Raw genomic sequence first — 27,984 nt, 5'->3', positions numbered from 1 at the left:
TTTAATGGTAACTAGACATGCATTGCAAATAGTTATGCTCCAACAGAAGGGAGGAATGCATCTGTAAAAAGAAAAGGGGATGTTGTAATATGCCAATAGGAATTGTAGAATGCTGTCACTTTAAGGGAAGTGCGTCATGTGATGCAGGTTCAAATGTTTGTGCACTGGTGGTACCTGCTGAACAACACCAGTACTTGGATTCCGTGACAAAATAATCAACATTTTAAATATTAAGTATGCAAATTCCAGGATAATATTCAATATTTAATCAATATTAGTTCATACCTGAAAACGTGTTTCCTAAGACATATCCATTCATAGATGCAACAGAGCATTGAAGAGGCCCATTCAAACCAAAAGTTGTTTTTTGGGGTGTTTGAAGATGGTGATTTTCAGGTATCTGAAGACGATCACTGTGAAGTTTGCCTTTCATTCTTTGGAACATTTTGGCAGGACTCTCCAAGATTGCTTGTTTGCTCAATTTAGATCCAATGGGATTTAAATGAGATTTGACAGAACTCTGGTTTAAATTCATATATGTGGAACCTGAATCAGAATCTATTATTTCACTGAGCTCAAGAGGAATTACATTAAATGTAGCTTCCTTTTCCAGGACTGTGGACTGAAATTGATCATTCATTTGAGGAATTCTCACATTTTTTAATGAGATTAAAGTGACTGGAGGCTTGGGGTTGATATCCGCTTGTTGCGCATTTGCTGAACCACACTGAAATTTATTTAAATCTTTTAACGGGGTACCATTTGGAATCTGGTGAAGAGGTACAGCTTTCCAGGTTGTTTTCCATTCTCTGTCCATTTCATTGTTATTGAAAACTTTATTCTTGCATGGAGTAATCATACCGAAAATATGATTATTTTCCTTTTCACTTCCACTATTCTTCATGTCGGAAATTTAGATCTTACACCCGTATCTGTAAATGATCAAAACACTAACCCTATGTTTCATGAGCGTGATATCCATGTTGGATGAAAAATCTGTGCAGTAAAGAAAATAGAACTTTTAGTTACCGAGGAAAATTGCCTTGTGCGCCGTCAATTTTTTTCCAATGACTAAAGTCAGCGATACTTAAATTATGTCATTGGCACAATTGCATATTAAAATTATTAAAAATGGAACAGTGCCTGCATGCTAACAATCAAGTGGGAATAAGTAGATTGATCAGCTGCAAAAGAATTGGTAATGTTTTAATCTTAACTTATTCTAGTATGCTTATTATAAATTACATTTTCATTCAATTAAGAGTGAAGCTGAAAAGGTAGCCAATAAGTCCATCAAGGTGACACCATCCAGAGTAGAATGTAATTAAATCAATTGCCTCTTACTCTTACCCCAACTCACCCAACCTTATGTTAAGGTACAGTAATTCACTTCCTACTCTCCAAAAATATCAAGCAGTGATATTAATAGCCTTAATCCTCATTTCTGCTCAACAGGAACTGATCATTTTTCTTTTAAAATCAATTGATATGCATTATTGTTTCTGGGAATTTATCTTCTGGGAGAAAAATAAGGTTTTATGATCTCTGAACTCAGCATGAGGTTTGTAAATTTTGTATTGGGTCTAAACAACTAAATCAGCTTACTTACTTATTTTAACATTATCTATTTTACAAATTTCAAGCCTGCATTTGATATTATCTCAGGTTTAATGGCACTGGTCACTTGTTGAAACAGAAGCTTTATCTTTATTGTTCAGGAGTTTGCTACACTACCTAATACCTAGCAATACTATAAATGTGGAAGCTTTCAAACTCCAATTTACTAGAATTCTTTGAGGACATTACGAGCGCGGTGGACAAAGGGGAACGGGTGGATGCGTTGCATCTGGATTTCCAAAAGGTGTTTGACAAGGTGCCGCACAAAAAGCTGCTGCATAAGATAAAGGTGCACGGTGTTACGGGTAATGTGTTAGCATGGGTAGAGGATTGGTTAACTAACAGACAGCAAAGAGTGGGGTCAAATGTGTGTTTTTCTGGTTGATCAGTGACTAGTGGTGTGCCTCAGGGATCAGCTTTGGGACTGCATTTGTTTACAATTTATATAGGTGATTTGGAATTGGGGACTAAGTGTAGTGTGTCAAAGTTTGCAGATGACACTAAGATGACTGGTAGAGCAAAGCGTGGAGGACACTGAGAATGAGGTGGGGATCTTATAGAAACATAAAATTATGAAGGGAATAGATAAGATAGAAGCAGGGAGGTTGTTTCCACTGGTGGGGAAACTAGAACTAGGGGGCATAGCCTCAAAATAAGGGGCAGCAGATTTAGACTGAGTTGAGGAGGAACTTTTTCACCCAAAGCGTTGTGAATCTGCAGAATTCCATGCCTAGTGAAGCAGTTGAGGCTACCTCATTGAATGTTTTCAAAGCAAAGTTAGATTTTTGATCAGTAAAGGAATTAAGGGTTATGGTGAGTGGGCGGGTAAGTGGAGCTGAGTCCACGAAAAGGTCAGCCATGATCTTATTGAATGGCGGAGCAGGCTCGAGGGGCCAAATGGCCTACTCCTGCTCCTAGTTTTTATGTTCAAAGCAAATCAGTATGATGTCATATAGATGCTGATAAAGATACAAAACATTTAGAGGAGTGATTTAAAAATGAGATTATTGGCTGATTTTGGCTTTACCCTGAAGCATGAGTCTAAAATAATGAATACCTCATTCTTTACTGATCTTCATCGGCACCTTTTGCTCTTTTGTACCCTTTATGATCAAAAATGAACCTATCAGATACTGAACATAGGAATCATACTAGACAATCCCACACTACGCAAGTAACATTGGTGTTCTTACTAGTTCACATGAATGCCCGTTGGAAGATTGAAACAAGACAATAAATTTCCTACGGTCCTAGATAATTATGGATGAGTTTCAATAGCTTGCTCATTAACTCTCAGGTAAGATAATTAAGGTACCAATTTCTTTTGTCTCAGTGGCAACTTCACCAAGACCTCGCATTAAGTTGATCTTTCTCTACACCCTGGCTATGCAACACTTCATTCTGTACTCTCTCCTTTCCTTCCCTATGTATGATATGCTTTGTCTGTATAGCGTGCAAGAAACAATACTTTTCACTGTATACTAATACAAGTGACAATAATAAATCAAAACATAGTGATAGATCTTTGAGGATTAATTTAAATATTTAGAGTTGAGTTTCCTTCAGAAACACATCATAGCTTAAACCAAAAGCTACTGCTGGTTAAATAGCCAGTGATCACCATCATGGCAATTCAGTTATTTGCCAGTTGGCCCAGAGTTTCCAGAGCAAGTCATGTTAAAATCTATGCTGATTTTCCAGTAATAAATTATGCCAAAATTAGCCAATAATCTCATTAGCATATGCCAAAATGTTAAAAGCTTGTGTTAAAGAATAGAAATTCAGCAAAAACAAATCAGATTGGCTGACAACTATTAGTTAGAGTGCTTTATCAGGGATCACCAACTGAATTTTAAGGTAATGTTTATCCAGTCAGAGGAGTGTGTATGCAGGAAAGTGTGCTACAAAAGTAATTTTAAAAGGAAAATAATAACTATTCTTTACTATCATTGTTTTCTTTACATGCTCATGAATATTTCGTGACCTATATATTTGGACTTCCACTGTTTCTAGCTTCTCACTATTTAGAAAGTACTCTATTTTATCTTTCTAAGTCCAAACTGGATGAGTTAGTATTTGCCTGCAATATTGCGACAATCTAAACAATATAGTACAGCATAGACAAAATAGACAATGGTTTGACTATAAGGGAGAAAAAAATCCAGAGATGGGGGCGGGGGGGGGGGGGGGGGGGGTGTGTGTGTGTGTGTGTGTGGAGGTGGAGGTGGAAATCAGACTCTACAAATCAAGTACTGGCCAAGTAAATTTGTAAAAAACTCAGTGAGAGTATATGTTGAATGTTATTGATACAGTACTCAAGAAAGTAAACCGGAGACCAAATAAGGCAGTCAAGCTAAAACACATCCCGCAATTATTTACATAATTCAATTGAAATTCAATTAAAAAATAATCTGAATATAATTGGGGAATCGAAAATGGATTTAGGTGACCTTTATTTATAAATATAAATTAAGAACTCGAGGACATTCAGAAGTTCCAGGTGTTGGTTCAATGACAAACAATATAAGCTATTAATGAATGACTATTTATTCTGATGCATTCATGAAAGCTGCACTTGTTGGTTGACAAGATAGATGCAAATAAGAAAGGCCATTCAGCCCAACTCAAATTATCCATCCAGAAAAAGGTTCTCTCATCTTGGTATCCAGTTTTTTTAAACAATGCCAGTATTTTTTTTTACCTCTACTACTCTATCTGCACTCCAGTATTCAAGATGCAGTCTAGCCAGGACACTATTAAGTTTAATCACTACCTCTTGACTTATATTCTGGTTTGCTATGTAACTTAACATCGTGTTAGTTTTGTTGCTTGCTTTTCTGCCTTGGCTCTGCATTGTGTCTACTCAAATATCTAAATCCATTTCTATAAATTAGATACACCAGTGGCCATTCCCTTGGAACATAGCGCAGGAACAAGAGTTGACCATTTAGGTTACATGGGAACATACATGCGAATTAGAAGTACGTTCTCTAGCTTCTTCTGCCATTGAATGAGGTCATAATGAGGATAGTCAACACGGTTTTGTGAAGGGTAGGTCGTGCCCCACAAACCTTATTGAGTTCTTTGAAAAGGTGACCAAAGAGGTGGATGAGGGTAAAGCAGTTGATGTGGTGTATATGGATTTCAGTAAAGCGTTTGATAAGGTTCCCTACGGTAAGCTATTGCAGAAAATACGGACGCATTGGATTGAGGGTGATTTTGCGGTTTGGATCAGAAATTGGCTAGCTGTAAGAAGACAAGAGGGTGGTGGTTGATAGGAAATGTTCATCCTGGAGTTCAGATACTAGTGGTGTATCACAAGGATCTGTTTTGGGGCCACTGCTGTTTGTCATTTTTATAAATGACCTGGATGAGGGCGTAGAAGGATGGGTTAGTAAATTTGCGGATGACACTAAAGTCGGTGGAGTTGTGGACAGTGCGGAAGGATGGTGCAGGTTACAGAGGGACATAGATAAGCTGCAGAGCTGGGCTGAGAGGTGGCAAATGGAGTTTACTGCAGAAAAGTGTGAGGTGATTCACTTTGGAAGGAGTAACAGGAATACAGAGTACTGGGCTAATGGTAAGATACTTGGTAGTGTGGATGAGCAGAGATATCGCGGTGTCCATGTGCATAGATTCCTGAAAGTTGGCACCCAGGTTGATAGGGTAGTTAAGAAGGCATACAGTGTGTTAGCTTTTATTGGTAGAGGGATTGAGTTTCGGAGCATGAGGTCATGTTGCAGCTGTACAAAACTCTTGTGCGGCTGCACTTGGAGTATTGCGTACAGTTCTGGTTGCCGCATTATAGGAAGGATGTGGAAGCATTGGAAAGGGTGCAGAGGAGATTTACAAGGATGTTGCCTGGTATGGTGGGAAAGTCTTATGAGGAAAGGCTGAGGGACTTGAGGCTGTTTTCGTTAGAGAGAAGAGGCATACAAGATGATCAGAGGATGAGATAGGGTGGACAGTGAGAGCCTTTTTCCTCGGATGGTGATGGCTAGCACGAGGGGACATAGCTTTAAATTGAAGGGTGATAGATATAGGACAGATGTCAGAGGTAGGTTCTTTACTCAGAGTAGTACGGGCATGGAATGCCCTGCCAGGAACAGTAGTGGACTCGCCAACATTAAGGGCATTTAAATGGTCATTGGATAAACATATGGATGATATTGGAATAGTGTAGGTTAGATGGACTTTCGATTGGATTCACAGGTTGGCGCAACATCGAGGGCCGAAGGGCCTGTACTGCGCTGTAATGTTCTATGTTCTATAACTGATTTGCAACCTAACGTCCAACTTGCTTAATAGCTTAGGCAATCAATCTCAGTTTTTAGATTAATTACTGATCTCACAAGATTTTCAGTTTGTGCTACAAACTTTTACCACCTTTTGTGTGAAATGTTTCCCAATTTCACTCCTGAAGTCTGGTTATTAATTTTAGATTCTCCACCTTCTCTATCTGTTCCCCATAATATAAAACTTATCAAAACTATTCCGTAATCTTCTAAATTACAGATAGTCTCGTGTCATAACGTAATTCTTGCAATTTAGTTACCATTCTTGTAAATCTAAGCTGCCTTCTCTCCAAGGTCAATATATCTTCCCCAATTTCTTCTAACCGGAACTGTTCTCGGAACTTCAGATAAAGAACAAAGAAAATTACAGCATAGGAACAGGCCCTTCGGCCCTCCAAGCCTGCACCGACCACGCTGCCTGACTCAACTAAAACCCCCTGCCCTTCCGGGGACCATATCCCTCCATTCCCATCCTATTCATGTATTTGTCAAGAGGCTCCTTAAAAGTCACTATTGTATCCGCTTCCACTACTTCCCCTGGCAGCGAGCTCCAGGCACCCACCACCCTCTGTGTAAAAAAACCTGCCTCGTACATCTCCTTTAAACCTTGCCCTCGCACCTTAAACCTATGCCCCCTAGTAATTGACTCTTCCAACGAACAAAGGAAATTACAAGGCTTGACTTATATTATGTGGCTTTGTATAGTTGAAGCATAACTTCTGCATGTACTAAACATGTATTCTGGTACTTTAGATAAAGATCAGCATTCAATTAGTCTTTCTGAATATTTTCTGTACTGTTTCACGATTTTTTAATGATCTATGTACTTGGACCCCAAATATCTTCGGATTGCACTGTTTCTAGTTTTTCACAGGTAAGAAAGTACCCCGTTTTATCCTTAGGTCCAAAGTGAGATACTTTACAACCATCTACATAAAAATCTATTCGTCACAGTTTTGCCAATTTGCTTCAATCTATCAATATATTTTTGTAATGTTACACTTCCAGCGCTACTTATGGTAAATTTAAATATGTGGCTTTCTATAGCATCTAAATCATTAATGATTAGTGAATAATTTAGGCTCCAACACAGATCCTTGCAGGGCACTACCCTGCCCATTATCCCTACTGGATTCCGCCATTCAGCCAACTGCGAACTCTCTCTCCACTGCAGCTGACACAACCCCTTTCATAAGTACGTGTTTCTTCCAGTTCAGCCAGTTTCTTAACCATTTCTAAAGTTAACCGTGATCCTCCAAAGCTTTAAATTTATCCAACAGGTTTCCACATGGGATTTTGCTGGAAGCCATTTGGAAGAAAAGATACACTATTTCTTTGGGGTTTTTTCATCGTCAATTTGGCTTTTCATTTCCTAAAAGTTCCTAAGAAAATTGGTTATTGGGGATCCCCCCTCCCCCTCAGAATTTATGTTTACGGCTATTTGCCAGATTGTACAAATAACCCTCAAATTTATACCTGATATACGAATCAATTATTTTTACAGATAATAGAAGACACCGGGTCTGCAGTTGCCATGTTGGTTTTGTCAGCCTTTAGAATATGGTCAATTCACAGGCCTGTATTCACTCTGTTGGGATTTCCTGTGTCTCTCTGTCTTCCTCATGATGCTCAAGTGCCTGACAAATAATTTCCATAATTTCTCTCATCATACTGAATGCCATTGATATCGGTCACTTGCTTTACACATTCTCAACTTATTAAAGGTCATACATCTCACTTATCTTAGTCATTGGTATTACCTTGGAAATTTGTTTTCAGGTGGGAGCCTTACTTGTATTTTTCCTCGTGATTAATGGAATGAAGTAAACATTGTGATTATTTACTATCGTGTACTATTCAGTTTCAAGATTATTTACATTACCTCAGCTCTGTAATGATTACAGTCCCAAAATAAATGGTTAGTTTCATGTAGCCTCAGCTATTATGCTTGCCCTCTTTTTAGGTCAAACCAAATAAACAAACTCAGATTAAGTCAGGACAAAGCAAAAGGGACAGCTCCCCAAAAGGAGGGGGGAACAGCCCGAACAAAAATCAAAGTACAAAGGAAACTTAAAAACATCAAATTAAAATGTGATTGTCAGGGTCAATAACGCACCCCAACACCTGCGGTGCCCAACGGGCGCGGAAGGCGTCAACCGTGCCCGTGGACACCGCATGCTCCCTCTCCAGGGACACCTGGCTGCGAACGTAGCCGCGGTAGAGGGGCAGACAGTCAGGATGGATGGCCCCCTCGATCGCCCGCTGCCTGGACTGGTAAATGGCGCGTTTTGCCAGGCCCAGGTTCACGAGGAGGTCGCCATCCTGACCCTCCCCTCTCTGCACCGGGTGTCCGTAGATCAGGAGCATGGGACTGAAGTGCAAACAGAACATCAATAAAAGGTTCTTTAGGAAAACAAATAGGGAGTGCAGCCTAAGACACAAAACATAGACATGGTCCACGGCCTCCACAAGGCCACAGAAAGGGCAGTCTTCGGAGCCCGTGAACCAGTGAATCCTATGGTTGTAAGGAACTGCTGCATGCATCACTCTCCACCCCAGGTCCCCGATGTAATTGGGGGAGATCCCTCTGTAGAGGGACCTCCAGCGGGGACCTCCGCCGCCCGGCGGCAACAAGGCCCGCCAAGGTGTATCTGGGCGACAGGCGAGGACGTGGTGGTGGAAGGTGTGCAGCAGCAGCCTGCACAGGAAACGCCTCAGTGCGGTAGAAAAAGGCACGGAGGACATTTCCGCGAGGCGGCTCAAGCTGTGGGGGCACCTCACCCAAGGAGGGGGGGTTGAGGTTTTGGGCCAACGTGGAATTCCGTCCGAACAGGGGAACGCTCAGGCGAAGGTCTCTCATTGCCTCTCTTACCATCCATTTAAAATATTTTCTCGTGAATTTTCCTATTGCAGTATTGTGGTGGCCCATTTGTCCTCAATCTTACTTTTGATATATTTGACATCACATTTGATTAGTTGGAGAGTACTGATTTTAATTTATGTATTTGTCATCTTTGATTTGTTCCAGGCCAGGATATTGACTTTGATTGCCAGGTTAACTCACAAAAAGGGCAGGACTGCTGATTGACTGCAGTCTCTAAGATAGACATCAAAGGAAGAGGCAGCTAAGATTTTCTCAATCAGTGACCAGTTCGGGCTGTCTGTACCATTTTTAAAAAGCAGGCACGCTAGATTATGATTATATGTGATTTTTTTAAGGTGCATGAAAGTGATTTGAATTGCTTGGTTGACATTGCAAATACGAATATACACACTGCAACCTTTCCAATTTGAAAAGTGTGAAACGACCCATTTTGGGACTTTGTTTTTTTTGGATTATAGAATGTTAGAATGCCAAACTACAAATAAGAAAACTGGAAAAAACCCTAGTTGCATTTACCTGAAGCATAAAACATTAGAAAGTGGTAATAAAACTTGCTTCCTTTACCCAAATGTTTCCTAAAATGATGCAGAGAATTGCTTGGGCTAACTCAAAACATTTCCAGACAACTGGTACTTCTGAACAATAGATTTCCAGACTGGAGAGGTTACAGTGTATATTCTCATCTATCTCACCCACCCAAACCTCTGTCATGATCATTTACTTACCCGATGTAAATTAAATTGTTTATTGATTCAATGCCTTAACATTTTTATGAATGTTTATCCAGTTCAGTCAAACAGAAAATGGTTCAAATAGCAGCACTTGTTGCATTCCTGTTAGCACTGTATTTTATAATTCCCAGGTTCACATAGAATGGTTACCAGCCGATTAGACAACATTTGTGGAGAGTTCTGATGAAAGGTCAGACTTGAAATGTCAACTTGGTTTCTCTCTCTACAGGCAACCCAGCTAGCCTTACTCCCCTGCAATTTTCCCCCTTCAATTGCTGATCTTATTCCCTTTCAAAAGCATGATTTGCCTCCATCACCCTCTCAGGCAGTGCATTTCATCCAGATCATAATCAGTTGCTTCATCAAAAGGCTTTCCCTCATGTCACTTTGTTTTTTTTTGCCAAACCTTAAACCCGTTTTTTAAAAAACAGGTCAGAGCTGACAAAGGGTCACCCAGGCTCAAAATGTTAGCTCTATTCTCTCTCCACAGACACTGTCAGAAATCATAGAAACCCTACAGTGCAGAAGGAGGCCATTCGGCCCATCGAGTCTGCACCGACCACAATCCCACCCAGGCCCTACCCCCACATATTTACCCGCTAATCCCTCTAACCTACGCATCTCAGGGGCAATTTTAACCTGGCCAATCAACCTAACCCGCACATCTTTGGACTGTGGGAGGAAACCGGAGCACCCGGAGGAAACCCACGCAAACACGAGGAGAATGTGCAAACTCCACACAGACAGTGACCCGAGCTGGGAATCGAACCCGGGACCCTGGAGCTGTGAAGCAGCACTGCTAACCACTGTGCTACCGTGCCGACCTGATGAGATTTTCCAGCATTTTCTGTTTTTGTTATAGCAGATGCCAAGTCTGTCCACTGAAGTGACTGGTAACACTAAATCCCAAGAAATCTAGTACAATGACCCAAACATGGGGCAAGTCAACCTTCAGATGAGTCAGTGTGGGTGATTTGATCAACTAACCTCACTCAGTAACCTGCAGAAGTCAAGTTGATATCAATCAGGAGTTGATATTCTTCTCATCACCTCGATCCACCCAGACCCACATTGCCAAACTAAACCCCCAACTCAGAACAAGCACACTGTTAGACAAGTAGCTCTGGTCAACATCAAGCCTCTTCTCCCCCACCCTCCATCTGTCACTTGTTCTTTAGTTTTGCTTTCCTTGAGCACTGTCACTTGTTCTCCCAGTAACACATTCTGCTGTCTTACCCATTACGCCACTATCAAGACCTTTGGTGGTCAGTTTAACTCAGTTGTCTGGACAGCTAGTCAGTGATGCAGAGCAAATTCAATTGTTCAAATTCAATTCCCATACCAGCTAAGGTTATTCATGAAGGCTCACCTTCTCAACCTTGCCCCTCACCCGAGGTGTGGCAATGCACAGGTTAAATCACCACCATGGTCATCTAGGATTATGGTCTTTGATATAGTCCTTCATTCTGCCATTAACATTTCCTTTGTCATGTGCCCTATACAACTTTTGTGCAATCTCTCCTAGCTGATCTCACCCGCTCTTATCGAGTATAAAATCCATCAGATGTCTCCCTCTAACTCTGAAGCATGAGATGCAAAATACCAGAGATGCTGCCAGACCTCGTATTAGCAGTGTGCCTGCAGTATAGGAGGCCATTCAACCCATCAAGTCTGCACCAACAGAACATTGCGCACAGGCCCTAGCCCCACATATTTACCCCACTAATCCCTATAACCTCGGGACACTAAAGCACGGCTAATCCACCTAACCAGCACACCTTTGGACTGAAACCCACGCAGACACAGGGAGTGATCCCAGGCTGGAATCAAACCCGGGTCCCTGGCGCTGTGAGGCAGCAGTGCTAACCACTGTGCCACCCACCTGCCTTAGTGTTTTTTTAACAGTATTTTTTTGGTCAACCGCTTCTGGACACAAAGGAAGTTTTCTGATTAGTTTTCCTAGGTAGCTGCAGTTTGCTTGGCTGTTGTTGTTGTACTGTGGCGGGAAACCTGTGCAGACCCAGCTCGAGCTGGGGACTGGGTCTGCGCAAACGGCCCGCTCTCTCTCCCCCCCCCGCCGGGGCCCCGCGCCATTGCCAACTGGCAACAGTCCGTTCCCCGCTGTTTAACCGGCGAGCCTGAGCAGCTCGGTGAACAATCCAGCGACTGTTACTCACCCGCGCGCTCCTCGCGTACAAACCATTTCAAATCTCAAAAAAACCCGTTAGGAACGTTCGAACGCAGAGCCTCGGCTTCTGATTGGCCCTCGGGTTAGTGACGCAGAGTCGCGTCCAATGAGAAAACTACGTCACGAGCGAGGCGGCCCCCCAGGCCTGGCATTGCGCATGCGCATGAGCTGGACGGGCCGCCAATGCCTGGCGTCGCGCATGCGTGTGGGCTGGACGGGCTACCAATACCTGGCGTCGCGCATGCGTGTGAGCTGGACGGGCCGCCAAATGCCAGGCGTCACGCATGCGTGTGGGCTGGACGGACTCAATGTCTGGCGTTGCGCATGCGTATGGGCTGGACGGACACCAATTCTTAGCGTTGCGCATGCGTGTGGGCTGGACCAACACCAATGCCTGGCGTCGCGCATGCGTGTGGGTGAGACAGAACTCCAATGCTTTGGCGTTGCGCATGCGTATGGGCTGGACGGACACCAATGCTTAGCGTCGCGCATGCGTGGGCTCATTAGCGCGCTGTTCCTTAAAGGGAAGAGACTTGTGACCAGGTAGAATAGCTCATGTGGAAGAGAGACATGTGTTGGCGTGTGCTTTCTGCAAACTTCTTTCTATCTCAGACAAAAAGTGTAATATGTGTGTTTTTTTTTAAGATCTGACTTTATAAATTGGAGCATAGAGTATAGGAAGAAAGTTCTTGCAAAAATCTTTAAATCTCTGGTTAGGTCTAAGTTGGAATGTTGTGTCTCACTCTGGGGGAAATAAAAGCACTTTCGGGAGGAGGTGCAGAAAAAGCACTTTTTAGGGAAGAGGGGCAAGGTTTTGCGGTGATGGTACCAGAAAAAGGGCCTTCAGTCCTGGGCAAAGACCAATTAAGCTGTGATTGTTCTCCAGAGAGGAGGGTCAAGGGGGAGATTTAATGTAGGTGTTCAAAGTTATGAGAAGTTTCTATGGGGTTTTAATTGGGAGACACAGATTTAAGATGATTGGTAAAGAACCAAAGGGAAGAGGTGCATATATTTTTAAAAACAATGGATTCTGTGATCTGAAATACAGTTACTTGAAGGGTGGTGATCATGCTCAGTAGTATATGACATGAAATGGGCAGAAAAATGCATCAGGTTGTGAGAAAGCAGGGGAGGGAATAATGTGGGAGGCAGAACCTTTTGAACTGATGGGAGCAGCTTGTTAGTGGAAAATGCCACTTGTAGTCACTGCATAGTAGTATTTGTGAAACAGTTTTCTTAACCTGTTGTTTGAATTTTTCAGATGCTTTGCCTTTCTTGGGTAATTTGAGACCAGCCACTTCGAGTTGCCAACCATTCAGCAGCTTCTCCTGTAGTATAAATTGTTGTGATTGTTTGAAATTTGGCATTTTTCTGTTTGTCTTGATGTGCCTTGCACTCAACATGTCTCTTTTCAGTGAGATTGCACATGTAGTAACCAACTTAGTCCCAGCAAGGTCACAAAGAGCAATAAGATAAATAATTGGGTTATTTTTCACAGTGGTGTTCGAGAGAACTGCTGATGTCCATTCAATAGTGCCATCTTTTACATCCACCTGAACAGACAGATCTTGCTTAAGATCTCAGCTAAAAGACAGCTCCTCTGATGGTGCAGCAATTTGTCTATGTATCGAATATCAGACAAATAAAGTATTTGATTCTCTGACTTTTAATAGGTTAAACTATTTTTCACCAGAAGCTAACTGGTGAAAAATGGAAGGAAATGATCATTAAAAAGTGGTCCACGATACTGTGAATTGGATCAAAATTCTGAGATTTGCTCTGTGGTCACAGTGGGCTGAGAGGGCATGGGATCCAAGGGGCTGTTGCCTTGTGGATCCAGAACTGGCTTGCCTGCAGAAGGCAGAGAGTGGCTGTGGAGGGGTCTTTCTCTGCATGGAGGTCAGTGACCAGTGGAGTGCCCCAGGGATCTGTTCTGGGACCCTTGCTGTTTGTCATTTTCATAAATGACCTGGATGAGGAAGTGGAGGGATGGGTTGGTAAGTTTGCTGACGACACCAAGGTAGGTGGTGTTGTGGATAGTTTGGAGGGATGTCAGAAGTTGCAGCGAGACATAGATAGAATGCAAGACTGGGCGGAGAAGTGGCAGATGGACTTCAACCCGGATAAGTGTGTAGTGATCCATTTTGGCAGATCCAATGGGATGAAGCAGCAGTATAATATGAAGGGTACCATTCTTAGCAGTGTAGAGGATCAGAAGGACCTTGGGGTCCGGGTCCATAGGACTCTTAAATCGGCCTCGCAGGTGGAGGATGCGGTCAAGAAGGCGTACGGCGTACTAGCCTTCATTAATCGAGGGATTGAGTTTAGGAGTCGGGAGATAATGCTGCAGCTTTATAGGACCCTGGTTAGACCCCACTTGGAGTACTGCGCGCAGTTCTGGTCACCTCATTACAGGAAAGATGTTGAAGCCATTGAAAGGGTGCAGAGGAGATTTACAAGGATGTTGCCTGGATTGGGGGGCATGCCATATGAGGATAGGTTGAGGGAGCTTGGTCTCTTCTCCCTGGAGAGACGAAGGATGAGAGGTGACCTGATAGAGGTTTACAAGATGTTGAGAGGTCTGGATAGGGTAGACTCTCAGAGGCTATTTCCAAGAGCTGAAATGGTTGCTACGAGAGGACACAGGTTTAAGGTGCTGGGGGGTAGGTACAGAGGAGATGTCAGGGGTAAGTTTTTCACTCAGAGGGTGGTGGGTGAGTGGAATCGGCTGACGTCGGTGGTGGTGGAGGCAAACTCGTTGGGGTCTTTTAAGAGACTTCTGGATGAGTACATGGGATTTAATGGGATTGAGGGCTATAGATAGGCCTAGAGGTAGGGATATGATCAGCGCAACTTGTGGGCCGAAGGGCCTGTTTGTGCTGTGGCTTTCTATGTTCTATGTTCTATACTCAAGAAGCAGGGGGACAATGTATACCATTGCTACTTTTGTACACACCCATATTGTTCCAAGACAACACAATAAGTTTGTATGTGTAAACAAAAAATGAAAAGTATGAAAACAAAAAATATATTGTAATAGAATGCTTTTAGAATGGAAATTTGTCTGAATCTAAACATAAATTAAAAAGAAGACTAATATAATGAGCAGGTTAGGTGGATTAGCCATAATAAATTGCCTCTTAGTGTCCCAAGATGTGTAGGTTCAGGGATTAGCAGGGTAAATGCGTAGGGTTGGGGGATAGGGCATGGGGTGTGCCTGAGTAAGATACTCTGTCGGAGAGTCGATGCAGACTTAAAGGGCCGAATGGCCTTCTGAACTAGGGATTCTATAATATGTTGAAAAGCCATTGTCAAGTACTGAAATATTTTCTTGTTTTCCCATAGGTGCTAGTATAGAAAATGCTGGCGCAGACACCAAGACATGCATTAAGGAAGGTTACGATTTTATAACCAACATGGCAAAAGTAGGTCATCATTGGTTAAACCTACCTCAGGATGTATTATTGGAAATATTTAGATATCTAACGCTTGACGAGAAGGCAAACATTCGTGCAACCTGCAAGTACTTACAACGGTTAATCGATCATCCTACCTTGTGGACAAACAGTACTGTTGTCCTGAAAAGTTTACAAAGCTGCAACTCCCTTTTTTGGAGAACATTAAGAAAGAGGCGAATAAGATCTGTGGTGATTAGGGAAGCAACACAGAAGCAATGGCAGAGGATGTTGAACTTACTTCCTGACCTGACAGCTGTTACTATTGATGTAAAAAAGAGCCTGGAAAGTCTACGCACTTTGAGATCGCTCACAAACTTGCAGAAGTTACAGCTGAACTGTAAATTACAAATGCAAGATCAAGAGCTGCTAAGAGAAGTGGTTGCCTTTAAACAACTGACTCACTTGGTTTTATGCACTTCGGCATTTATCCAGAACAGTTCTTTGTGCCACCTTGCAGAATTAACAAAATTACAAGCGTTGACTCTTCACGCAAGGCAGAAAAGCCCTTCTTCAACATCACTTCAATATGTTTTGTTTCGATTGCCAAAACTGAGGGAGCTGTCGCTGAGTTCTGTGGACAAATCGGAAAATTTATCATTATGTTTTACATCACCAGAAGTAACAAATTCCAAACCGACAGGTAAGATAAAGACTTTGGCGAAATAATTATTCAGGTGATTTGATAAGAAAATGCAGAAATAACGGAGAAGAAAAGACCCAATGATTCATCCAACAAATGTCACTTAGTTGCGATGCTACCTACCCATCTGTAGAGCCACCTTGATCGAGGCAAAACCCAAGACTCTGGAGGGAGAAATAGAATTAACATTTCAGGTTGATGACCTTTCATTGGAGATGTAAGAGTTTTAATGAAGTGAAAGATAGGAAAAAGGGCAAACGGGTCAATCTATGATAGGGTGGAAGTTAGGAGAGATTCATTCTAGGGGTTACTATTGACCATAAACCTAACTGGACAAGCCATGTACGTACTATGACTACAAGAGTAGGTCAGAGGCTTGGAATCCTCTGGTGAATAACTCATCTCCTGATTTCTCAAGTCTGTCCACAAACTAACCTGGAGTGTGATGGAATACACTCCACTTGCCTGGATGAGTGCAGCTCCAACAACACTCAAGAAGTATGACATGATCCAGGACAAAGCAGCCTGTTTGATTGGCACCTTGTCTACAAACATTCAATCCGTCCACCACTGAGGCACAGTAGCAGCGGTGTGTACCATCTACAAGATGCACCGCAGGAACTCACCAAGGCTCCTTAGACTGCGCCATCCAAACCCATAACCACTGCCAAATAGAAGGACAGGGGCAGAAGATACGTAGGGACCCCATCATCTGGAAGTTTACCTCCATGCCATTTGCTATCCTGACTTGGAAATATATCGCCGTTCCTTTACTGTTGCTGAATCAAAGTCCTGGAGCTTCCTCCCTAACACCACATGGATTGCAGTGGGTCAAGAAGGTAGCTCACCACCACCACCTCGAGGGCAATTAGGGATGGGTAATAAATGCTGGTCTAGCCAGTGAAGCCCACATCCCTTGAATGATTAAAATAATAATGTGTCTCTTCGCTGTCAAAAGTTACCATGACTTGAGGATGATCCTGGAGAGCAAACCATAACCAATTCTCCAAACCATTTTCTGCCCTTTTTAACAGCATTGTCATGACCCTGATCAAAGTCAAAAATCACATTCCCTGCCAGAGGGGGGTGGGGGCCTGGAATGCACTGCCAAGCAAGGTGATTGAGGCGGACACGCTGGGATCGTTTAAGACTTATCTAGATAACCACATGAACAGACTGGGAATAGAGGGATACACAAGATGGTCTAGTGGGGCACACGACCGGTGCAGGCTTGGAGGGCCGAAGGGCCTGTTCCTGTGCTGTATTCTTTGTTCTTTTGTGTGATTATAATGCACTTTTGATTCTTATCCTCTTGGCAGCCTTTGCCACTGTCAACCATGTTATTCTCCTTCAAGTCGCTTTTCCAGATTCAGCTAAGTGGAACCATCCTTGGTTCCATTTTTGCTTATCACAAAACTAGAGTATCTCTGGCAAGAAATCTGACAGCGGGATGTGTCTATTTACACAAACTAGACATTGTGGTCTGAAATGAATACAACAGTGTTGTAGCAGTGGAATAATACTCTGTATAATTGGTATATGGTATCATTCAACTGTCGTAGTAGACTGACTAACCATGAACAATTCCTTGTAGTTTAATGAATACTGGAACTAAAGGAGCAATGTTAGTTGGAAAAAGAGCTACCGAGCACGTGAATCAGAATCACAATGTTTGTGTTTACAGAATGTAATGGCTTTGAGCAACATTGCGTTCCACGTCTTCAGCTGGAGAAGCTGAGCCTGCTGAATAGCATCAATGGTCCGCTGTCTGAGGCAGCACTCCAGCAGCTGTCGAATGTCAGTAGCATTTCAGTGAGTCTCAGCAAGCTACCCATATCAATGGACAGCAATTTTGTGCACAGCATGTTGAAGAACTTGCCGAGCATCATTGAATTGGAGCTTAGTTGTAAGTAGATTTTTGTAAATAAATTTGATCTCATGTATAGCTGTTCCTTTTTAAAGCAAGAAATCTAGTAAAATGTAGTGTGTCTACTAATATTCAAAGTTATTTTTGATACGATCCCATGACTGATTTCCTGTTGAATATTGGAATGTGTTGATCAGACATGTGCCTAAATTGTATTCTATTTTTGGCTCATCCACTGTGCGTCAGCTACATTTTAAAATTCACTTGCAATATTGCTCTTTAAATTAGAGAATTTTTTGTAATCATTGATCTTAATTCTGATTAAAGGGTCAATGGAGTTTGCAGGACTGCTCGATACTTTGAAGTGCTCCATGGAACACCATTTGCCACTGACTCGATCAAACATGTTTTTAAACCTAGTTTTGTCTTTTAGACTGTCGCAAGGAGATATCCTGGAAGAAAACATTTCGGCATAGAATCTCTGACTGGCGTTATTGCAATAGTGACTTTTTTTTTACACCATTTTAACAGCTGTAATAATTTGTATTTATCTAGTTCCTTTAAAAGTAGAGGTGAAAGGAGCAAGATAGTTAAGAAAAGCAGAAGGAAGAAGTGGGCGCTGAGCCAGAGAGAACGTTAAGATTCTAACGCACGGATCCTAAGCATCTGAAGGCACATCTGGCAGTGATGGGGTGAAAGGGCAAGGAGGTTGCTGGGTTGGGGTTGATGGGAGAGATACGCAAGTAGCCGACGTTAAAGGAACGGAGGTTTCAGACGTGACTGCTAGGTAGGAGGTGGTTAGAGATAGATAAGTGGGCTGAAGGGTAGTTAATTTGTTATAAACAGATTAATGATTGCACAAGAACAGTACTTGAAAGAAAATATAATGTTCCTTGTGTAGACCCTTCCTAGGTAGAAGGTTTTCGTGACCACACCAGATTACAATGAAATAACCACCGGTATAGTCATGGCAGGCAGTGGGGACATAGGAATTAGGAGCAAAAGTAGGCTAATTCAGCCCTTTGAGCCTGCTCCGACATTCAATCACATCATGGCTGATCTCCCCTGGGACTCAAATCCATCTCCCCTCCTGTTCCCTTTATCCCTTTTTTTATTCAAAGTATATTACCTAACAATTCAGACTCCACTGCACTATGGGGCAGCGAGTTCCACAAATTCATGACCCTCTGCGAGAAGTAGTTCCTCCTCATCTCAGTGTTGAAATCGACCACCTCTCAACCTATACCTGTGACCTCTTGTTCTAGATGAGAAAATATTTCTGATTTTAAAAAAATTTGGAATCCTGCTGTTTGTGATAAATCAATAAGGTATAAATAATTTTGGATGAGGGATCTGCTATTAGCATTACTGTGCTGAGGAGAAATTCCCATACACAAAGAATTGTGAATCTGAATGTGACTGAAAAAAGTTTTTCATCTTGCTCTCATCAGGGCAAACACAAGAATACCAAAATTTCAAACAACCTCAATTACTTATACCACAGGAGAAAAGGATGCTGATTGGTTGGCAAGTCAACACTGGGCGAGGCATTGCCATGGAGATAGCAATGGGGCACTACAGGTTCCCTGGTAATTTTAGAAAAAGGTGCAAGGCTTGAACATATTCCTTTTGTTTGCAGAGAGCAGGTCCGTGTTATATATTTAAGTGGTTACATGATCGCTTTAAGAGCTGGTCACATGATTTGGTGATGTTATTTGGGTGTTTCATAGGCTTTTCTATTCTGTACAGGGAACATCTCCTTCAATAAACCTCTTGTTGTTATTTTGAATCTACATGTGCAAACCACATCTTTTTCTTTTTGTGTAAAACCCACAAAGGGGAGAGCAGCCTCTTGACACCCGGGATTATGGCAACTTTACCGTTTACTGTTACAAGATGGCACTTCCAAAACACACTGCATTGAAGCATCAGTCTAAATAAGCTCCTTCGAGAGAGTAGATTGAGAGGAGATTTGGTAAAGGTGTTCAAAATATTGAACAGTTTTATTGGAGTAGACATTGGAAACCAGTTTCCAATGCAGAATGGCCGGTAGCTAGAGGATGTAGATTTGGGTGATTGATTGACAAAAGAACTAGAATTAACATGAGGATTTTTTTTTTAACATAGTGAGTTGTTGTGATCTGGAATGCGCTGCCTGGTCCAAGCAGATTCAATTGTAATATTCAAAAGAGAATTAGATAAATACTTGGAGGAGAAAGAGATTATAGCACAATGAGGAAAGTACAGGCTAATGGAACTAGCTGAGTAGCTTTACCAAGGACTGACATTGGCATGATGTTTAATCATTTGTGGGACATGGGCATCGCTGGCTGGCCAGCATTTATTGCCCATCCCTAGTTGCCCGAGGACAGTTGAGAGTCGACCACATTGCTGTGGCTCTGGAGTCACATGTAGGCCAGACCAGGTAAGGACGGCAGATTTCAGATAATCAACAATGATTTCATGGTCATCAGTAGATTCTTTAATTCCAGGTATCTTTTTATTGAATTCAAATTCCATCATCTACCGTGGTAGGATTCAAACTCGGGTGCCCAGAACGTTAACTGAGTTTCTGGATTCATAGTCTAGTGATGATACCACTAGGCCATCACCTTTCCTTCGGCCAAATGTTCATCTTTGGTGCAGTAATATTCTATTCCAAAGTTATGTTGGAATATTGGTGCTGTAATATTCTGTTCCAAAGTTCTGGAATCATACTTGACTAAAAACTAGTTCTATCAGCTGATCTGAACTTAGTGGAACATGTAGGATAGATAGTAGCAAAGTGGTAACTCCACAGAGCTGGTCATCCAGAAACCCAGACTAATGTTCTGGGTAGACTGGTTCAATTCCCACCCCAGCAGCTGGAATTTAAACTTAATTAAAGAGAACGAAATGGGGAATTAAAAGTCTGATGATGACCGTAAAACTATCATCGATTGTTGTTAGAATCCATCTGGTTCACTAATGTCCTTTAGGGAAGGAAATCTGCCTTCCTTGCCTGGTCTGGCCTACATGTGACTCCAGGTCCACAGTAATATGGTTGACTTTTAACTCCCCTCTAACATGGCCCAGTAAGCCACTTAATTCAGTTATTGATGGGCAATAAAGGCTGGCCTTTCTATCTATTGAAGTCTCCATTCCATCAAATAAATTAAAAAAAAACACATTTAGGGTGGGACCTTTCATCACTATTTCTGAAGAATAATCCAATTGAAACATTAATTTGCCTTTCTCATTCATATTGATTTTAACCTATTGTGTGTGTCCAGTATTTTTTATTTATATATTCAAACTGAAATCATAGAGTTGCAAAATTAGCTATATTTTAACAAACTCTCTGCACTTTTCCTTTTGCTGCTGACTTTACAAGATATTAATGTATATAATGTATATATTATATAATACACAATTTGTGTGAGGAGGGCCATCTGAAGGAAGATTATTTCGAATGGACTAATCTACTCATCATTTAAATGTGTACCTTCCCAGGGACTGGACCTCTTGCTGAGTATGTGAAGATTTTACCTTCGAACCTCACAAGCTTGGATTTGATATGTACAAGACTCTCTGATGCGGATGTGCAGCTTCTATCTGATTCTTCAGGAAAAACTCTGAAACATCTAGGCTTGGTGCTGTGCAGTGGTATTACTGAAATAATGTTAAAGAAATTACCCAAACAGTTTCCTTTTCTGCAGAGCCTTGATCTTAGGTAAATTACATCGTATGTATACTATGTGTTTTAAGTATACATATACACGCATAAATAGGATATTGTGGATGATTCACAGTTTTTTCATCTTTTAGCCTAGCAAACAGCTGGGGCAGCACAGTGGTTAGCACTGCTGCGTCGCAGTGCCAGGGACCCGGGTTTGATTCCTGGCTTGGGTCACTGTCTGTGTGGAGTTTGATGTGGAGACGCCGGCGTTGGACTCGGGGTAGGCACAGTAAGAAGTCTCACAACGCCAGGTTAAAACCCAACAGGTTTATTTGGTAGCACCTTGTAGATCTCCTCCATTTTGCCCCCAAATAAACCTGTTGGACTTTAACCTGATGTTGCGAGACTTCTTACTGTGTGGTGTTTGCACATTCTCCCCGTGTCTGTGTGGGTTTCCTCCGGGTGTTCTGGTTTCCTCCCACACTCCAAAGATGTGCTGGTTAGGTGGATTGGCCATGCTAAAATTGCCCCTTAGTGTCAGGGGGACTAGCTAGAGTAAATGCACGGGACTGTGGGAATGGGGCCTGGGTGGGATTGTGGTCGGTGCAGACTCGATGGGCCGAATGGCCTCCTCTTGCACTGTAGGATTCTATGATTCTAAATCTAATGTCCACCTTTTCTGAAGTTACCTTTGCAAAGACCAGTGTTCACATCTGAGATTATGCTGGTCTAATGGCTAAGTGTCACACCAGCATGATACCTGTACCCGGTCTGACAACATTTGTGAAGAGAGAATAGAGCTAATGTTTTGAGTCTGGATGACGCAGATGCTGTCAGACCTGCTGAGATTTTTCAGCATTTCCTGGTTCACTTTCAGATTCCAGCATCCACAGTCATTTGCTTTAATGATCCTTTTACTTCTTTACCTGGCTCTGCTGCTGCTTTTAAATTAGGATGGTATTGCTAACTTGCAAATGTACTTTTTATTGCAACAAACAAGGCAGAGAGAAATTTCTGGGTGTTGACTTCAATTTCTGAAAATTGTGGCTGATTGCTGATTTTTCTCCTTGCATTGCAATCGATGCACCCAGTAGTCGGAGAGAACACCACTATTTAAGCAGTTTTCATTTATTTATTTATTAGTATCACAAGTAGGCTTACATTAACACTGCAATGAAGTTACTGCAAAAATTCCATAGCCTATTTGGGTACACTGAGGGATAATTTAGCATGGCCAATGCACCTAGCCAGCACGTCTTTCGGACTGAGAGGGGAAACCGGAGCACCTGGAAGAAACCCACGTAGACACGGGGAGAGTATGCAGACTCCGCACAGACAGTGACCCAAGTCGGGAATCAAATCTCTGGTACTATGAGGCGGTGTGCCACAATGCCGCCCACATTTTCAGAGACAGCATCAAACATGTTTAGCTTATGACCAAGGGAGGAGACTCAGGAAAAACAGTAATCATGTTAAAACGTTGCTTTCATTTAGGAAAGGCCCCGTTCTACTGTTATGTTCTTCTGTGGCACAAGTGACATCTTGCCTTGATGTTCAGTCTCTCAATCTTCTTCACGTAACCTCCACACAATGGGGGGAGTTTAGACAAACAGTAATGGAGAAAGTTCAGTACTGAAAATGACACAATGGAGGGTGGAAGTTCAGGCTGTGTGCCAAATGGGCACCAAACTGTCTCAGAAGGCTAAGGAAATTTGGCATGTCAGCTACGACTCTCACCAACTTTTACAGATGTACCATAGAAAGCATTCTTTCTGATTGTATCACAGCTTGGTATGGCTCCTGCTCTGTCCAAAAAAGACCGCAAGAAACTACAAAAGGTCATGAATGTAGCCCAATCCATCACACAAATCAGCCTCCCATCCATTGACTCTGTCTACACTTCCTGCCGCCTCGGCAAAGCAGCCAGCATAATTAAGGACCCCACGCACCCTAGACGTTCTCTCTTCCACTTTCTTCCATCGAGAAAAAGATACAAAAATCTGAGATCATGTTCCAACCGACTCAAGAACAGTTTCTTCCCTGCTGCTATCAGACTTTTGAATGGACCTACCTCGCATTAAGTTGATCTTTCTCTATACCTGAGCTATGACTAATGCTACATTCAGCATTCTCTCGTTTCCTATGAACGATATGCTTTGTCTGTAAAGCGCACAAGAAACAATACTTTTCGCTGTATACCAATACATGTGACAAATCAAATCAAATCAGCAGTTTGCCCACCCAGCATTGCAGCCAGGAGGCCTAAACCTCTTTTAGCTGCAGATCTCATTCACGTTTTCACGATAAGCTGCAGGGTGTTCCTCTGCAGCTGCTCGGTTTAGTGAAGAAGGAAATTATTCAGATACTCCTATTCGGCAGGGCCCATTGAGGGGAGAGAGAGGGCATTGATTGGGGCTGTAGTGAGGGGAGGAGACTATGCTGGAGGCATTCAACACACCAGCATTGGACCGACAAATTTTGAGAGACTTGGAGGAGAACTGGCCCCCAAAAGGTCTCCTAAATTAATAATGGACATAACTCCAGTGATTCCTTATAAGGACCACCCGTTAGTGCTCTGTGTCTGGAGGAAATGGAACTGGCAGGTGTTGCCTATTTCTCCTTGAAGGCTGGAATCAGGATCCTACAACTGTCAGAGGACCTCGATTTTTGCATTTTGGAACAACCTCTTTTTTGTTTCGGCAGGATTATTTAATGCCAACTTTGTACCTGAAGGTTGCGTCAGTCTGGTAGCTGGGTGCACAAAGTCAATGCTAAGCTTTCAGCTGCCAGTCATCAGAGGTCCAGATGATAGTTGATGATCACACCCATTGTTTGAAAACGCAAATCGTCAATCAGTGTAATTTCCCACTACAAACTCAGAATGGTAGTTATAATAATACTAAGTAAGTGCAAACTGAAATAGTAACACTCCTGAACTCTTAAAAAGACAAATTGTGTGGAGGTTTAATTTTGATTTGGTTACTATAGAATTTGATATGTGAAAATACGTAGTTCTCAAAAGTTAGGAAACCAACAAAGATTTTTAATATTATCAATGCAGTATTGAATTGTTTGATTTGCTGTGGTTTACTTTGCTGTATTCTTTATTACATACAAGAAGTCTGTTCTAAGTAAGAATGCTGATTTAGATCATTGAGACTCGTACTGTTGGTGGAAACTGGTCAGAGAGTGTTTCAATTTTTTTTCCTTTATTGGTGCTTTTAAAAAAATTTCTTGTCTCTCCCAGGAGATTATGTGGCCATGGGGGGTGGGAATTATCTAGCTATGATGCTCCAAGTATCTTGAGTGTGGAGCTAACTTGAGGGTGAACTGTCTTTTCCTGCTTTGTCATATTCATATGTAAAATGTTAGGAACAAATCCTCCTAGTGGTGGCATAGAATGGGAATTTCTTGAATTATCAATTCATTTTTTGGAACTTCTTTACTAACCGGTTGCTTAACTTTGTGGATGAAGGAAAATATTTTGAGTTTTCTATAGTTTCTGTAAATTCTTATGAAACCACCTGATTTTATTTTCTCTCCTTTTCCAGCGGGTGTAGGTTGTTGAAATCGGACATTTTGTTCGGCTTCGTGGAGCTGGCCTTCCTAAAGGAAATCATAATTTCAAACAATCCACACCTAACAGGAGCAGCAATGAAGCAGTTTCGAACTTTAACTGACAACAGAGTGCACGTTGCTCAGAAGAGCAAGAAAAACCATAACCAATGTGATTGCAGTTTTATTCTCAATCTGTGAGGTGATGAGATGAGGTTGGCTTGAGAACTGAATAAATGCCATGCACGTGATCAGGATTCAACTGGATTGACAACTTCAATGCTAAACTCTTGACAGGCAGAAATGCATAAAGATATTCAATGCATTTATATATAGATTGTATTTTAAGCAGAAAAAAATGGCTATTGTCAATAGCGGAACAAGGTTTCTATTATTTAATATTGTTTCATAAATACAACAGTAATGGATTTATTGTTATCTGCCATTCTAAATTGGATGTACATGACAATAAGGGCAACTGTTGCTCAAGATACGCATACATCTTGGGGGTTTTGAAATCACGTGGTATTTTAGGACTACATAAACATTTCTCTCACTATCAAAACAGGTTGTCAGGTTTTTAGGATTATGTTTTCCTTGTTTGCCAGGGAAACTTTATTTGACACAAGTAAAATTGATAATGTTTTGTGGGGAATATTGTCATTTTGGGGAATGAAGAGATCATTTGACCTCGTCAGTTCATTCCAACTCTCCGTAGAGCAACCTAGTCATTCCCATTCTCCCACTCTATTCCCATAACCCTAGAAATACCAGCAAAACGAAAGACTCAGCTTATTGCGAACATGAAAGCCCTTCATAGCTCATCTTGGCATGACAGGAGACAGCCTTCTGTCTAAAGGGCTTTTTTTAAGAAAAATGAAAAGTTATATTCTTCTGCCTAACCCCAAGAAACCCGATTTCTATTAAAAGCATAAGGCCCTATCAAACAATGGTAATTTCATTATACAGTATTTTCAATAGAGTGCATAATATACTACTAAATGCAATGTTCATTGCCTCATACTAAGCTGAGAGCTAGTTGGGGGTCTCAATAACAGTTGAAGCATCATTAATGACTAACAGAGTGGCTTAAACTTTATTGTAACTTTTGTGGCCATATGGCAAGTTTGAATGCCATTTGTCATTTAATTTATTAATACAACAGATAAACCTTTTTAATGTGATACGATAGTTTTGAGAGGGCATCTTAACAGCTGCAGCTCTGACATGCTTTAAGACACAAGGTTGTAACTCTCACTGCTCAGCTTTTGGGATCTCAGCCATTTGATATCTACACTGTGCAGAGGTTGGACCCCAGGTAAAAATGGCTAGTCAGTAATGTTGCCCTGAATCTGTTGAGCTTACTGTTAGGTTATTGGTTGCCAGTTGGGGAAATGGCATTTGATTGGAAGACTGAGGGACTGTGTTAAGTATAATTGACAAGGCAAGCACATTCCTTTATCATTCTGCTCCCTCCGCTGCCTTTCACCTACCCCACTGCCAAGTCCTTGCCGCTCCTCGCCTCAGAGGGAAGATGGTGGCATAGTGGTGATGTCACTGGACTGGTAATCAAGAGGCCCATGGGGAACTTGGGTTCAGATCCCAGCACAGCAACTGGTGGAATGTAAATTCCATTAATAAATCTGGAATTATAACGCCAGTCTCAGGAATGGTTTCCATGAAGCCATCATTAATTGTTGTAATGTCCTTTTAAGGAAGGAAATCTGCCATTCTTACCTGGTCTGATCTACACGTGATTCCAGATCGACAGCAATGTGGTTGACTCTTAACTGTCGTCTCAAAGGTCTAGCAAGCCACTCAGTTTGTGGGCAATTAGAGATGGGCAACAAGTGCTGTTGCGATGTTGCTGTTCACATTCTATGAAAGAATAAAAAGAAATCCCCTTTCCTGCACACTATGCTGCATAGTGTTCTGATCTTCAGCTGTTTCCCCTTATGGTCTATTTATGCCTCCATGGCATCTCGCCCTCTAACCTGGCAAACCCTCTCTGGCTTAAAGTCCAGGCTTTGAATTGAAAACCCCATCTCATGGCCTAAAGGTCACTATCAACAGTAGTTGTCAGAAACATGATAGATTAGGCTGGGAGTCCATGCTTTCTGTATCCCAATGCAGAGGATTGCTTATAAATAAAAAATAGTTCTGCTAAATAATCAGATTGTGATGTAACTTCAACTCTATATAGCATACTAATCAGTGCGATTTAGGTAACACAGTGATATGGACAGAGAGGGGCAAGAGATCCCAGATAGTATTTGGGAGAGTTTTCTACAGCAGAATGTTTCAAGTTGAACCAGAAAGGAGGTAGCTGGTACTTGACAATGAGGTGGGCTTAGTGGATCAAATGTCAGTAGGGAAACATTTAGGGGACAGTTGATCATTGTATCATAAGGTGTAGGTTGGCTGTTTGAAAGGACAAGGAACAATCCAGAGTAAGAATAATTAACTGGAGGAAAGCTGACTTCGTTGGGATGAGCATGGATCTGACCCAGATAAATTGAAATCACAGATTAGCAAGTAAAATTGTTACTGGCTGCCTTTAAAATGAGATGGTTGAACACAGTTAAGGTATATTCCTATGAAAGGGAAAGTCTGGGCAATAAAAACCAGCGCTCCCCAGATGACAAAAGAAATGGAGGTGAAGATGAAGCAGCAAAAAATGTGCTAATGACAGATGTTAGTGCATAATATAATTGAGAACCAGGCTGAATTTAGCAAGTTCTGAGGGGAATTGAAAAATCAAATGAGAGAAGCAAAGAGAGAACATGAGGACACTGGCAGCAAAAAAAAAGGCCAAAAGTTTTCTATTGGTATATAATAGTAAAAAGATGATAAGAGGAGGAATGGGGCTGATTTGATTAGGGACCAGGCAGAGGACATGGCTGGGGTATTAAATTAATACTTTGTATCAGTCTTAGCAAGGAAGAAAATGTTGCCCAGGTCATGGTGAAAATGGTGGTAGTTCAGGCACTGAAGGATTTAAAATTGTTGAGGAATAGCTATTGGATAGGCTGTGTTGTTAAGGCACGAGAACTGGATGAGATGCATCTAAAGATACTGAAGGAAGTGAGGC

General features: G+C 41.9%; 2 protein-coding genes across 3 annotated transcripts in view; one reads left to right on the top strand and one right to left on the bottom strand.

Moving 5' to 3' along the window:
* Positions 1-11,756, bottom strand: part of mis18bp1 (MIS18 binding protein 1) — a 58,990-nt gene extending 47,234 nt beyond the window's left edge. For both annotated transcript variants that reach the window (XR_013500049.1, XM_078234156.1), the window contains exons 1-2: positions 11,705-11,756; positions 286-996 (exon numbers count right to left, since the gene is read on the bottom strand). Coding sequence is in view for 1 of the 2 variants with exons in the window: in XM_078234156.1 (XP_078090282.1) it covers positions 286-904 (619 nt within the window). In the remaining variant the exon portion in view is untranslated. The remainder of the gene's footprint in view (positions 1-285; positions 997-11,704) is intronic.
* Positions 11,757-12,211: 455 nt separating this feature from the next.
* LOC144507216 (uncharacterized) lies at positions 12,212-27,062 on the top strand. The gene is made up of 5 exons (XM_078234154.1): positions 12,212-12,258; positions 15,061-15,813; positions 17,498-17,719; positions 21,173-21,392; positions 24,890-27,062. Exons 2-5 carry the CDS (start codon positions 15,132-15,134, stop codon positions 25,092-25,094), a joined length of 1,329 nt encoding a protein of 442 aa, XP_078090280.1. The 5' UTR covers positions 12,212-12,258; positions 15,061-15,131; the 3' UTR covers positions 25,095-27,062.
* The last annotated feature ends 922 nt before the right edge of the window (positions 27,063-27,984 follow it).

Source organism: Mustelus asterias, chromosome 18, assembly GCF_964213995.1.
Source record: "Mustelus asterias chromosome 18, sMusAst1.hap1.1, whole genome shotgun sequence".
Lineage (NCBI taxonomy): Eukaryota > Metazoa > Chordata > Chondrichthyes > Carcharhiniformes > Triakidae > Mustelus > Mustelus asterias.
This window is presented reverse-complemented; position numbering and strand designations above follow the sequence as displayed.